This window comes from Oncorhynchus clarkii, chromosome 17 (assembly GCF_045791955.1).
Source record: "Oncorhynchus clarkii lewisi isolate Uvic-CL-2024 chromosome 17, UVic_Ocla_1.0, whole genome shotgun sequence".
Lineage (NCBI taxonomy): Eukaryota > Metazoa > Chordata > Actinopteri > Salmoniformes > Salmonidae > Oncorhynchus > Oncorhynchus clarkii.
Window position 1 is genome coordinate 21024411 of NC_092163.1, and position 15667 is coordinate 21040077.

Genomic DNA, 15667 nt, shown 5'->3' on the forward strand with positions numbered 1-15667 from the left:
ACCTCAGTCTTTCTATAGAAAGGTCCTTTGGAGGAAGAATGTGGGGCATATATTTGACACTTTTGTCTAACCCAGTGTTTCTTAGGTAGCCTAGCAGTTAGGGGTTTGGGCCACTAACTGAAGGGTCCCTGGATTGAATACACGAGCCGACAAGGTGAAAAATCTGTCTGTGCCCTTTGAGCAAGGCACTTAACCCTAATCTGCTCCAGGGGTGACGTACTACTATGGTTGACCCTTTACCTGGTCCTGGGGACATTTTTGTTTTTGGCCTTGCACTACACAGCTGAGTCAAAGGATCAACTCATCAAGCTTTGGAGATTTCAATCAGATGTGTAGTGCTTAGGCAAAAACAAAAATGTGCACCCCTTTGGGCCCCCAGGAACAGGGTTAAGAAACACTGATCTTAACATTATTTACAAATTACACATGTTGGTGTTTGCCTTCTGGGTATCTCAGCCTGTCACATCTCCAACAGTGCTCTTAGGTCAGCTACAGGATAAAAACATTTTTGGAGAGAAGACGTGCAACATGTACATGTATAATGGCAATATGAAGACTAATACATTTGGCAGTGCTGACAAAGATTGGGCCAGGATCGATTCGCCTTGCTACCCTATATGCATGCAACAGGGATTTGAATTTGATGCACACTGCTAATGGGAGCCAGTGGAGAGTGTGAAGGAGTTTTATACAGTCTGGTAAGGGGCCATAATGGACTTGTTAACTGTGACAGAGGTATTGGAGCAGGCAGGCTTTGCCAGGGAGGAAGAGCAGCTTCTCTTGTCAATGTTGAGCTTTGAGTTGGTGGGCTAGCATCTAATAACTCTGTGTGATTGGGAAAGTCAAGTCTCAAACCACTCCCTAACCCTCCCCTTGGCCCTAACCATTTGTTTCTGCAGATCTGTAAGGTGTGAGATCCATCATTGCACTGCTTATAGCCTACCTTCCCAGACCATACAGGTCTGCAAACATCGAGGGGTTAGGGCTATGGGGGACGGAGCAATTTAGCACTGGCTTTTTTTACCAAGCATTTAGATCTAACTTTCTTGCCTGGTCTTTGATATGTCTTGGGTTTTTAATCCAGTGGACAATGATATAATGCACATTGCTCTGACATAACCAGAAAGTACATGTTAGGACTAGTCCACAAAATATGTTGACATGTAGTAAATTAACTGCCAGTTGGTAGATGCAAAGATGATCTTTAGCTGACTCAAAGGTGTCTCCATTTTAGCAAATAAATCTCCCACTAACAAATGTAGGTGGCTAGCTAGCTAGGATCATTCTATTATCTTAGCTAACATCGCATTAATGAAATAAGCGTTTGTTATCCAACTTGCTAGGTGAAAGAGTTGTTTATACGTTGGCTAAAAGCTAGCTTTTACATTTCATTTACAGTGCCTTGCGAAAGTATTCGGCCCCCTTGAACTTTGCAACCTTTTGCCACATTTCAGGCTTCAAACATAAAGATATAAAACTGTATTTTTTTCTGAAGAATCAACAACAAGTGGGACACAATCATGAAGTGGAACGACATTTATTGGATATTTCAAACTTTTTTAACAAATCAAAAACTGAAAAATTGGGCGTGCAAAATTATTCAGCCCCCTTAAGTTAATACTTTGTTGCGCCACCTTTTGCTGCGATTACAGCTGTAAGTCGCTTGGGGTATGTCTCTATCAGTTTTGCACATCGAAAGACTGAAATTTTTTCCCATTCCTCCTTGCAAAACAGCTCGAGCTCAGTGAGGTTGGATGGAGAGCATTTGTGAACAGCAGTTTTCAGTTCTTTCCACAGATTCTCGATTGGATTCAGGTCTGCACTTTGACTTGGCCATTCTAACACCTGGATATGTTTATTTTTGAGCCATTCCATTGTAGATTTTGCTTTATGTTTTGGATCATTGTCTTGTTGGAAGACAAATCTCCGTCCCAGTCTCAGGTCTTTTGCAGACTCCATCAGGTTTTCTTCCAGAATGGTCCTGTATTTGGCTCCATCCATCTTCCCATCAATTTTAACCATCTTCCCTGTCCCTGCTGAAGAAAAGCAGGCCCAAACCATGATGCTGCCACCACCATGTTTGACAGTGGGGATGGTGTGTTCAGCTGTGTTGCTTTTACGCCAAACATAACGTTTTGCATTGTTGCCAAAAAGTTCAATTTTGGTTTCATCTGACCAGAGCACCTTTTTCCACATGTTTGGTGTGTCTCCCAGGTGGCTTGTGGCAAACTTTAAACAACACTTTTTATGGATATCTTTAAGAAATGGCTTTCTTCTTGCCACTCTTCCATAAAGGCCAGATTTGTGCAATATACGACTGATTGTTGTCCTATGGACAGAGTCTCCCACCTCAGCTGTAGATCTCTGCAGTTCATCCAGAGTGATCATGGGCCTCTTGGCTGCATCTCTGATCAGTCTTCTCCTTGTATGAGCTGAAAGTTTAGAGGGACGGCCAGGTCTTGGTAGATTTGCAGTGGTCTGATACTCCTTCCATTTCAATATTATCGCTTGCACAGTGCTCCTTGGGATGTTTAAAGCTTGGGAAATCTTTTTGTATCCAAATCCGGCTTTAAACTTCTTCACAACAGTATCTCGGACCTGCCTGGTGTGTTCCTTGTTCTTCATGATGCTCTCTGCGCTTTTAACGGACCTCTGAGACTATCACAGTGCAGGTGCATTTATACGGAGACTTGATTACACACAGGTGGATTGTATTTATCATCATTAGTCATTTAGGTCAACATTGGATCATTCAGAGATCCTCACTGAACTTCTGGAGAGAGTTTGCTGCACTGAAAGTAAAGGGGCTGAATAATTTTGCACGCCCAATTCTTCAGTTTTTGATTTGTTAAAAAAGTTTGAAATATCCAATAAATGTCGTTCCACTTCATGATTGTGTCCCACTTGTTGTTGATTCTTTACAAAAAAATACAGTTTTATATCTTTATGTTTGAAGCCTGAAATGTGGCAAAAGGTCGCAAAGTTCAAGAGGGCCGAATACTTTCGTAAGGCACTGTAGCTATACAAGCAAGCTAAAACTGCACAGCTCTGAGAAGAAGCCATGTCGACCAGCTGACAGCTTATTACGCTAGTTAGCTGATTCAAGGGTGAGTGAGGGTGAGCTGAGAGACATCCGCAAGAGTGCAGCCATCTACATAGGAGTGTTCACAACTAGCTAACAGGCTTTCGGCTAATGGAGCAATCGCTATGCTAACATATAAACAGCTAACTCTTGCTGTTCCACCCTGTTGCTAAAGCTACCCCACACTGGCTAGCTAGCCAGCCCCGACAGAAGCGCCAAACAATCAGTAATATATTATTATAAGTGATCATTACTTATTTATTCATGTGTACAGTGTCAATTTCAATCAGGCACTGAGGTTATCCACGCAAGAAACACTGTTAACCCAGAATCAAAATTGAAGCAGAAGTGCAAGCAATTGACCCGTGATCATGTTCAAACTGTGAGCTTTTTTTTACATGACAGATGGCACTCTTCAATCTTCGCTTTTATCCAGAGCGGCTTACATCACTTTTTTAGCTTCTCTGGTAAGGTACAGAAAGGCCAATGCCTCACTTGTTTGAAGGATAATGACAATGTAAACACACAAATATTAGTCAGCAATAGCATATACGCCAGCTATTAAGCACAAGTCACAGATGGTGTGGTAGCAGACTCCTTTAACCTGAGAGGAGAGTGTCACACACTCATGTACACGAGCACAGACACACACCTGAACAGAGGGATTCGGGGGGTCGCCTTCACTGTCTCATTGCCGCTCCCACTCAAGAAGGTGGCCTTCACTGGTTGCAGTGTAATCGATCTTCACCATCCCCATAGAGAGAGAGAGAGAGAGAGAGAGAAAGTGAGAGAGTGTGTGTGTGTGTCTCGAGTGGGTGGTTGCATCCTGAGAGGATGCTGACTAGATTGTTGGAATACTGCCTAAGGCTAGTGAGACTCAGGCCTAGACCCTGCTGTGCACAAAGCTGTCCATTTGTTGATATTTGATGTGGGCCTATGTGTTATGCATGCCTAGAGCGCTCAAAGGTCTTACAACTTTAATTTCCCAATAATCATGTTTTCCTTGATTGCAGCTAAGGCCATGTTAAAACGTAAAAGTGCAATTCCATCGCTTCTCAACCTAATTTTCATTGTCTCCAGCAATGGGGCGGCAGAGTAGCCTAGTGGTTAGTGCCTTCAAAGTTCAAATCCCCGAGCTGACAAGGTACAAATCTGTCGTTCTGCCCCTGAACAGGCAGTTAACCCACTGTTCCTAGGCCGTCATTGAAAATAAGAATTTGTTCTTAACTGACTTGCCTAGTTAAATAAAGGTAAAATAAAATAAAAAATACCAGTGTCTACATACAGTGTATGTGAAAAAGGTGCATTTTCTGCGTTCTACCCGATGACTGATTTTTCAAACACATTGAGATTCACGGTGACATGGAGCAATAAAATGGCTTGAAACTCGTTTCAGGTTTTGAAAATCACAGTTTTTCTTCCTTTTAATCCTACCTAGAGAAGCATTTAGAACCTTATCTTTGCAACCACAGATCATAGAAACACCTTTTTCACATATCTAGACACCCGTATGGTGCTGGAGATAATGAATATGAGTTTGTAAAGTGGCAGAATGGCTTTTAAGGAAAACTTGCACCATAGAAGACACATGTATTAAATAGTTGTCAGTACTATGTCCTTACAATGGACAATTTACAATGGCAGGTGTCTGCTTAAATGTTCTTCATTCTACTGCTCGTCATTTGATGGTGGCATCAATTAATCAAAGATATTGATCTCTGTCTCCCATATTCTCTCCTTCCCTGTCCCCTCCATCTCCCTCTTATCTCTCTCCCCTCCTCTTTTTCTCTCCACCCCCTCCACCGGTGTCTCGCTCACTTCCTCCACCCCAGTGAGGAGGACGGCGAGCAGGAGGACAAGACCATCTGGTACTACAGCACCAAGGTACAGCTGGCTGAGCTGATAGACTGCCTGGACAAGGGCTACTGGGAGGCCGACCTGTACGCCACGCTGGAGGAGATCAGGGACGAGGTGCACACGCACATGGACATCACCGAGGAGCTCACCAACAAGGCCCGCGGCATCAACAAGTGCTTCCTCACCGCTGCCAACGGTAAGAGATGTGGACACGTTCAGATGGATGTAGGTTATGTAGAACAAACATGCCCTATCTGACATGTTGAATAAAGTAGAATAAAAAATCTCTTAATGGCATTTCTGCCACGTTTACCTACTGAACGAGGCCTAGGGTACACACACAGGTTTTGGGAATTTTTTTCTTATTTATTCTAGGTAGAGGTCGACCGATTATGATTTTTCAACGCCGATACCGATTATTGGAGGACCAAAAAAGCCGATACCGATTAATCGGCCCATTTAGAAATATACATTGCCTTGCGAAAGTATTCGGCCCCCTTGAACTTTGCGACCTTTTGCCACATTTCAGGCTTCAAACATAAAGATATAAAACTGTATTTTTTTGTGAAGAATCAACAACAAGTGGGACACAATCATGAAGTGGAACGACATTTATTGGATATTTCAAACTTTTTTAACAAATCAAAAACTGAAAAATTGGGCGTGCAAAATTATTCAGCCCCCTTAAGTTAATACTTTGTAGCGCCACCTTTTGCTGCGATTACAGCTGTAAGTCGCTTGGGGTATGTCTCTATCAGTTTTGCACATCGAGAGACTGACATTTTTTCCCATTCCTCCTTGCAAAACAGCTCGAGCTCAGTGAGGTTGGATGGAGAGCATTTGTGAACAGCAGTTTTCAGTTCTTTCCACAGATTCTCGATTGGATTCAGGTCTGGACTTTGACTTGGCCATTCTAACACCTGGATATGTTTATTTTTGAACCATTCCATTGTAGATTTTGCTTTATGTTTTGGATCATTGTCTTGTTGGAAGACAAATCTCCGTCCCAGTCTCAGGTCTTTTGCAGACTCCATCAGGTTTTCTTCCAGAATGGTCCTGTATTTGGCTCCATCCATCTTCCCATCAATTTTAACCATCTTCCCTGTCCCTGCTGAAGAAAAGCAGGCCCAAACCATGATGCTGCCACCACCATGTTTGACAGTGGGGATGGTGTGTTCAGCTGTGTTGCTTTTACGCCAAACATAACGTTTTGCATTGTTGCCAAAAAGTTCAATTTTGGTTTCATCTGACCAGAGCACCTTCTTCCACATGTTTGGTGTGTCTCCTAGGTGGCTTGTGGCAAACTTTAAACAACACTTTTTATGGATATCTTTAAGAAATGGCTTTCTTCTTGCCACTCTTCCATAAAGGCCAGATTTGTGCAATATACGACTGATTGTTGTCCTATGGACAGAGTCTCCCACCTCAGCTGTAGATCTCTGCAGTTCATCCAGAGTGATCATGGGCCTCTTGGCTGCATCTCTGATCAGTCTTCTCCTTGTATGAGCTGAAAGTTTAGAGGGACGGCCAGGTCTTGGTAGATTTTCAGTGGTCTGATACTCCTTCCATTTCAATATTATCGCTTGCACAGTGCTCCTTGGGATGTTTAAAGCTTGGGAAATCTTTTTGTATCCAAATCCGGCTTTAAACTTCTTCACAACAGTATCTCGGACCTGCCTGGTGTGTTCCTTGTTCTTCATGATGCTCTCTGCGCTTTTAACGGACCTCTGAGACTATCACAGTGCAGGTGCATTTATACGGAGACTTGATTACACACAGGTGGATTGTATTTATCATCATTAGTCATTTAGGTCAACATTGGATCATTCAGAGATCCTCACTGAACTTCTGGAGAGAGTTTGCTGCACTGAAAGTAAAGGGGCTGAATAATTTTGCACGCCCAATTTTTCAGGTTTTGAATTGTTAAAAACGTTTGAAATATCCAATAAATGTCGTTCCACTTCATGATTGTGTCCCACTTGTTGTTGATTCTTCACAAAAAAATACAGTTTTATATCTTTATGTTTGAAGCCTGAAATGTGGCAAGAGGTCGCAAAGTTCAAGGGGGCCGAATACTTTCGCAAGGCACTGTATATATATATTTATTTGTAATAATGACAATTACAACAATACTGAATGAACACTTATTTTAACTTAATATAATACATCAATAAAATCAATTTAGCCTCAAGTAAATAATGAAACATGTTCAATTTGGTTTAAATAATGCAAAAACAAAGTGTTGGAGAAGAAAGTAAAAGTGCAGAATGTACTATGTAAGAAAGCTAACGTTTCAGTTTCTTGCTCAGAACATGAGAACATATGAAAGCTGGTGGTTCCTTTTAACATGAGTCTTCAATATTCCCAGGTAAGAAGTTTTAGGTTGTAGTTATTATAGGAATTATAGGACTATTTCCCTCTATACCATTTGTATTTCATTAACCTTTAACTATTGGATGTTCTTATAGGCACTTTAGTATTGCCAGTGTAACAGTATAGCTTCCGTCCCTGTAGTTAGTGCGCGCTAACTAGCTAGCCATTTTACTTCGGTTACAGCAGCCTCATCTCGGGAGTTGATAGGCTTGAAGTCATAAACAGCGCAATGCTTGACGCACAACAAAGAGCTGCTGGCAAAACGCACGAAAGTGCTGTTTGAATGAATGTTTACACGCCTGCTTCTGCCTGCCACCGCTCAGTCAGATGCTTGTATGCTCAGTCAGATGCAAGTCAGATGCTTGTATGCTCGCTAGATAATATCTAGTAATATCATCAACCATGTGTAGTTAACTAGTGATTATGATTGATTGTTTTTTATAAGATAAGTTTAATGCTAGCTAGCAACTTACCTTGGTTTACTGCATTCGCGTAACAGTCTCCTTGTGGAGTGCAATGAGAGAGAGGCAGGTCGTTATTGCATTAGTTAACTGTAAGGTTGCAAGATTGGATCCCCTGAGCTGACAAGGTGAAAATCTGTCGTTCTGCCCCTGAACAAGGCAGTTAACCCACCGTTCCAAGGCCGTAATTGAAAATATGAATGTGTTCTTAACTGACTTGCCTAGTTAAATAAAGGTATTTAAAAAACTTTTTTTTTTCTAAATCGGCGCCCAAAATTACTGATTTCTGATTGTTATGAAAACTTGAAATCGGCCCTAATTAATCGGCCCTTCCGATTAATCGGTTGACCTCTAATTCTAGGACTAGTATTGTCATTTACAGTCATTTCAGAAGAAGGTTTTACCAGTTCTTTGCGCAGTTCTTTACTATTAAACTACCGGTATTACATACTGAAAACGTGTCTATTGAATGCAGCTCTCTGTACGTTGTTAGATAACTAACCTTACATTCCCCATAGTACACATCCTATTGTTTCCTTCCTTTTGAAGTCTATCATTGTGTTACTATCATTGGATGGGTGAAAGCTTTACATTGAATCTATTGAGACCCCAGTGAATTTTCAGCACAGTTTAGTAGGGTAAAGCTGTTATGTATTTGTTTTTACATTATAAAGTAAGTTTAGGCTTTTTCTTCAAATAAGACTGTTTGGTTGTGTCCTAAATGGCACCCTATTCCCTATGTAGTGCACTACTTTTGACCAGGCCCATAGGACTCTAGTTAAGAGAAGTGCACTATAAAGAGAATAGGATGCCATTTGGGATGTACACTTAGTCAAGAGCGGCTAATTCCAGTAATTAGCGTTTGACTCTGACAAGTAAAATCAATGATTGGTTGTTTGGCTGTTGCCCGTCTGAGGGAAAGGAGCACAATTACAGCAAAGCCTGCCTCAATGGAATAGATTATCAATCTCTCTGAATTGGGCCACTCTGTCTTTTCCATCAGTAATTGGTTTTGCCTCTTGACAATGCTCAGTGGTTTGGAAAGAACTACTAGTCTATTACTCTATTCCCCTTTCAGTTCTTCCCCTATGGTGAATGAATGGTGTTAAGTGATGAGCAAACACTTACTCCGACTGTGTCCCAAAATGTCAAATGTAGTGCACTACTTTTGACCTGGTACCTTTTGGGCCGCAGATACTTTTGTTGATATTCATCATTGGCATCATTTTCTCTGTTCGGTTGGTTCTAACGAGGCTGCAGATTGCCTCCTGCCCACGGCTGCACCTCTCAATGTCTCTGTGTTGGTAATGTGAGGGTGCTGATCAGCACGGCAGCATACACACACACACACACACACTTACTCAGTTCAGATCCATGGTATTGGGTGTGTGTGTATGGGTTTTACAATTATGACTCATGAAAGTTGTGCACATTAGCATTTTGTGTGTGTGTGCATGTTTGTTAGGAGGGACGTGCACATGCACATCATGTAAGGCTCTAGATATAGTAGTCCATGTATGGTAGTGTTGTGGGTAATTTTTCACCATGTCAGTTCCATTATTTGAATTCCAATTTGTTCAGTTTTTTTCTGTGAGCTCAAATTGCACATTGCGTTTCAGTTTCTCTAGAGATAAATCACATCGTGAGCGAACTGTGCGATGAAGATGGGAATTGTAGTTTCCAACAGGCCAATGTTCTACATAGTTTAGCGCAGACAAAATTGTAATGAACTACGATGACCATAATCCATTGCACAACTACTTGTCCTGTCTGTTTCTTTTACCACATGCTACGGAAGAGACTGAAGAAAATACATTATCTAAGTGATTGATAGTTCAGCAGTCATAAAACTTATGCCTTATTTACTTTGAAGAACAACTCAAATAATTATTTTGTCAGACCACATAGGTAGCAGTTGTATAGAGATGAGATGATAACTGAATTAAATAATAAAGTTGTAATTTACACAACAATATAAATATTTTATTAAAGTAAAGTAATGTGAACAGCTGATGCAATTGGCAGTCACTTGCATCGTGGGACTTTATTCATTGTTTTATTCTATTGTTACAGCATTCAACCCACATGCATTTAATGTTTAAATGTTTAAAAAAATAATTGAAAGGAAAAAAATATTTTAAAAAATGTGATAATCGAACCGACCTCAAAAAGCACTAATCTCTCCGCACTAATGTATGTGACTAGCATACCGCTGTCCCTCTCCCACTCGCCTCTTGTCAGATTATCATAGTGGATTTACCACTGCCATCCCAAAGCAATATCCTAAATATTTCCAAACCCCTCCTATTTGGGTAAGTAGGCCTTAATCAGTGGGGCAGTAGCAGGTTGGCTGGCTGGTTGTTTTTGAGTGCCTCTATCTCCTCCTGTGCTGGCTTGGCCTGGCTGTAGGCTCTGGGGGCTGTGGCACTGCTCCAGCAGGCTTCACTGGGAGGAGGTCCAAGATGGCAGGACTGAATGCCTCTGAGGCAGAGAGAGAGGGTAGGGGGGGGGGGAGAGATGGTCAGATAAAGAGGCAATAGTCATTGGTGGGGTTGAGGAACAGTGGAAGAATATGGAGGTGAAAGGGGAGGAAAGAGATGGAGAAAGAATGATGGAGATAGAGGATAGAGAAATGTAAGAAAGAGAAAGAGAGGGAGATGGAAGACGAGGGGGGACATGGCTGTGCTGGGTGTCCTCCTGTCTTCTATACGTAGCCAAGTTAGCCAAGACAGTCCAGCTGAGCCAAAGGTCCCTGGCTCTGAGAGTGTGAGGCGCTCCATTGTCTAACACCAGAGAGCCTGCCAATGACTCCTCCTCTGCCCAGTCTGTCTCCCTCTCTGTCTATCTCTCTTTATCCTGCTTGCTCTCTTTCTCTCTGCCCTTCTTTCTCTCATCTCTCATTCTCCCTCGATCTCTCTTGCTCGCTTGCTCTCCCTCTCTCGCTCTCTTTCCCCGCTTCCTCCCTCTCGCCCTCCCCCCAGTTAAGTGAATACTACTCAGTCATGTTGAAGGGCCATAGGAACCAGTACAGCCATTCCATGACATAACTTTAATCTCCAGTCCCAGTTTGACTGGGCTCCAAACAGTTTCCTTCTCTCCTTCATGACAACTGATCTGATGAAAGAACAAATGGGATGGTTGAATGTGATAGGGTGTTAAGGCTATCCGATCCTTTTACCTATCAGTGGTCTCGAGGTGACGACAATAATAGGAAGCTGTTGTAACAGCTATTCGGCTATGTATGCTATTGCTGAGACTTTTTAGATTGGGACTTGTATCTGTAGCCTGGTCCGAGATCTGTTTGTTTGACATGGCATTGACCGTAGGACTGTGTTAGAGAGTATAAACAGATCTGGGACCAGGCTATTGTAACTGTGCAATTGTGATGGACTCGGATACAGGCTGAGATCCAGTTCTCTGTTTGCGTGCCTCCCATTGAGAATGAATGGTTTGAAATCTCACCAGTGAGTCTACTTACGACCGGCTCCTGCACTGTGGAAATCACATTATGTCTGAAAGAGCATTTTACACACTTTCTCTCTCACATGCACATAGACAAACACACCACACACACACACACTCCATAAGACACTGACATTGGGAGCGCGATCCCAGACTGGGCCCCCTACGAAGACACTTTAGGCTGCTGTCAAGGTTTCTCCACCACCCACACATACATGCTGTCAAGTGACAAATGACAGAGGAAGTAGGCTATTTCTGATGACTGCAACAACCCGTTTTCCATTGTCACCATTCCATCCTTCCCCCCGAAATATGAAATAACCTGCTTCATTACAGAGTACGACTGAAATTTCTCCGCATGTGGTCCTGCCATAGAGTGGAAGACACATTAATACAGGCTAATTTCTTTGTTTTTTACCGCATTGAGCAGTTGTATTAAGCCGTGACAATTTCTCGCTATGCGGCTATCACTTCAGATAAGTCTAATTTTGAGGCGGTGTTCAATTCAAAGCACAGCTGGGTGCTAATGTGCTCATTCCCAGACAGACTACATGACCATTCCTATAGTATAACCCAGAGAAAAGCACAGTCAGTAGCAAGCTTTCAAGCACAGGTTTGAGTGTTTGATTTAGAGGTCGACCGATTAATCGGAATGGCCGATTAATTAGGGCATAACAATCGGTAATCATAACAATCGGTAATCTGCATTTTTGGACACCGAATATGGCCGACTACATTGCACTCCATGAGGAGACTGCGTGGCAGGCTGACTACCTGTTACGCGAGTGCAACAAGGAGCCAAGGTAAGTTGCTAGCTAGCATTGATTGTTTTTTATAAGATACATTTAATCTTAACATAATCACTCGTTAACTACACATGGTTGATGATATTACTAGTTTATCTAGCTTGTCCTGCGTTGCATATAAACGATGCAGTCCCTGTTAATTTATCATCGAATCACAGCCTACTTCGCCAACTGGGTGATGATTTAACAAGCGCATTCATGAAAAAAGCACTGCCGTTGCACCAATGTGTACCTAACCATAAACATCAATGCCTTTCTTAAAATCTAAAATCAATACACATATATATTTTTAAACCTGCATATTTCGTTAATATTGCCTGCCAACATGAATTTCTTTCAACTAGGGAAATTGTGTCACTTCTCTTGCGTTCTGTGCAAGCAGAGTCATGGTATATTAAGCAGTTTGGGCTGCCCGGCTCGTTGCGAACTGTGTGAAGACCATTTCTTCCTAACAAAGACCGTTATTAATTTGCCAGATTTGTACATAATTATGACAAAACATTGAAGGTTGTGCAATGTAACAGCAATATTTAGACTTAGGGATGCCAACCGTTAGATAAAATACAGAACGGTTCCGTATTTCACTGACCATATTAATGACCAACGGCTCGTATTTCTGTGTGTTATTATATCATAATTAAGTCTATGATTTGATAGAGCAGTCTGACTGAGCGGTGGTAGGCAGCAGCAGGCTCGTAGGCATTCATTCAAACAGCACTTTCCTGCATTTGCCAGCAGTTCTTCGCTGTGCTTCAAGCATTGCGCTGTTTATGACTTCAAGCCTATCAACTCCTGAGATTAGGCTGGCAATACTAACGTGCCTATAAGAACATCCAATAGTCCAAGGTATATGAAATACGAATGGTATAGAGAGAGAGAGTTCTATAATTACAACCTAAAACTTCTTACCTGGAAATATTGAAGACTCCTGTTAAAAGGAACCACCAGCTTTCATATGTTCTCATGTTCTGATTAAGGAACTTAAACGTTAGCTTTCTTACATGGCACATATTACACTTTTACTTTCTTCTCCAACACTTTGTTTTTGCATTATTTAAACCAAATTGAACATGTTTCATTATTTATTTGAGACTAAATACATTTTATTGATGTATTATATTAAGTTAAAATACAAGTGTTCATTCAGTATTGTTGTAATTGTCATTATTAAAAATATATATATAAAACATTGTCCGATTAATCGGTATCGGCTTTTTTTTGTCCTCCAATAATCGGTATCGGCATTGAAAAATCATAATCGGTCGACCTCTAGTTTGATTCTTCTGGCAGAATTGCACCGTGGTCTTGATTTTAGCGTTTTCTGTCAGTGTGGGATGACGCTATAGCGAATGCATAGTCTGACTGACTCTACTCACTATCGCTTGCTGGCGAGAATACGAAAAATGCTTTGAGTTATAACTGTTTTATAGGCTAGTCAATAAAACGGTAGTTTATGCTCAGACTGTATATGAGACCGTCAAGTTGTAGCTCAGGGGTGCATAACTCAGTGCCTTGATTTTCTGCTGTCCCGCTGGTTTCAAATTCTACCTGACTGATCACCATTCTCTAATAACTCAGATTTTATTGTGTTGTCTGTCCTTGATAGTGTTTAGTCTATATACTGCTAGTTATTTTGTATTTTTGGCTGAATGTTTTAAAGATGTTTAGTTTTCCCACAATTAAACATTTTTAGACATACATAATATGTATTTTAATTATCTAATAAATTAAATGAATCAATCAATCTGTGTCCTCTCCCTTCTCCAGAGGAGATCCTGGACCGGCTGAGGGCCAAGCAGGAGGAGGAGCTGGAGGAGGTGAAGCGCCGGGCGGCCGAGGAGAGGGAGAAGGCGGAGGCGCAGAAAACTCTCCGGAAGGAGGAGGAGACGGAGGGGGGAGAGCCCAAGGAGAAAACTGATGAACTCGAGAAGAAGGGAGATGAGGAGGGAGCAGGGGGGGGTAAGGCTGAGAAGGACAATGACCAGGTGACCAAGGAGGGGACCACCATTACAGGTAAGAGACACACACACCATCTAACTACAGCTACTGCTACATCGTGGCCCTACAGGCTCTACTGGCCTGTTTGATATTACTGTGTCTTGATATAGAACGATGAAGGCCTAATTAATTATTGATCCGTTTCCCACAGCTCTCTTCTTTTTCTGAGCCAATTAGAAATCCCTTGTGTTGCTTGTCAACACATCGGAGACCACTTTGTCATCTTAAAAACAATGACTTCAGCAATACTGCTGATAACTCCTCTGTAATAAGCATACTCACAAGTTTTACACAATGCCTGCTAGTCTTATTACAATACAGCATCTTCTATATACACAAGCTGGAAGTGCTTGTTGTGCATATTCCTCACAGTCTGATACATACACTTTGACCAACTCTGTTTGAAATGTGTAATTTTATTGGCTGCCATCTTGGCACCAAAAGTTCCAAGATAATTACATTCTGGTGAGAATGCACATTTGAATGGAGTTAGAATGTTTTCAACATGTAGCATAGTTTGCCAAATTCTGAATATCTGCGACTATGGTTGTAGCTGAGCTGGCTCCCTCTACTGGTGAGGGCTCCATCCCTGAGGGAAGTGAGCCTGATCTTCTGGCTCCACAACCCACCCTCCCCGCAACAGAGGCCCACAGCCCTGCCGTGGGGGGGCAAGACCTCCCTACCGGGGCCCGAGAGCCTGGGGACGAGGCCCTAACCAACATGAAGGGAATGCAGGAGGCTGAAGGTACCAAGGGGGTGGTGTCACTGTGAACTTTGAACCCCATTCATCAACCCCTTCCTTTAACTTCCTGTGCTTGGGTTGTTCCTCTCCTCACATCCCGCCTTACCCTTGTCGGACCGCTCTACCATTGGTCGCTGTCCCTCTTGCATCCATCATTTCATTGGCTGTCAAACACCTCAATAATTTATCCCGCAAACAGTAGGATTTTTCATCCCTTTCAAACACCTGAATTTCAGCCTCGTTATTGAACGCTTGTCGCAACTCTGCTGAATACCTGCTTTTATTTCATTCCAAAATAACGCTTACATCTAATTGCTTTGATATGCAATCAGACTGAATAGCTTGGCATGAATCACAATGACTTTCAGATATAGCGTTTGATTCTGAGCCTTGCGGGCGCTATTTAACCAGTCGGCAGAAGTGCTTCGCTTCTGGCTTGCCGGCTTGTTATCATTATCATCACTGTTGGATGCTTACCCTTAGAGAACATGTCTCATTGTGAAGTTTAACCATCATGGCTGCCATGATTCAATATCCATCTTCATGTGTTGCATTTTAATAAAGAGCTTTACCTTTACTGTACTACTGGTATAAAACAAGGTGTGTTGGGTTTGGCCATATGTTGCATTCCTGTCATGTTGACACTGTACCTTCAATCTTTCATTGGATTGGTGTCTATCTGTTGACATCCATATTCACCTCTGGGTAGACGTTGGCCTTAGGCTCAGATCTACAATCAGCCTTACCCCTCTCTCACCATTTTTGGAAGGAAACTCAGAACTGACCTTGGATCAATCATGCCTTTAATGCATGGGTCCAGATCATTACTATGAATCATCATACCTCTATTGGCTGTGTAAAAGGCTATGTGTGGGCGCTACAGGAA

General features: G+C 42.1%; 1 protein-coding gene across 4 annotated transcripts in view; it reads left to right on the forward strand.

Annotated features, from left to right (window-relative positions):
• The window catches only part of LOC139370530 (nucleosome-remodeling factor subunit BPTF-like), a 56045-nt gene that overhangs the window by 5704 nt on the left and 34674 nt on the right, over positions 1-15667 (forward strand). For all 4 annotated transcript variants that reach the window (XM_071110080.1, XM_071110083.1, XM_071110081.1 and 1 more), the window contains exons 3-5: positions 4915-5135; positions 13809-14054; positions 14593-14784. In XM_071110080.1, coding sequence (XP_070966181.1) covers positions 4915-5135; positions 13809-14054; positions 14593-14784 — 659 coding nt within the window. The remainder of the gene's footprint in view (positions 1-4914; positions 5136-13808; positions 14055-14592; positions 14785-15667) is intronic.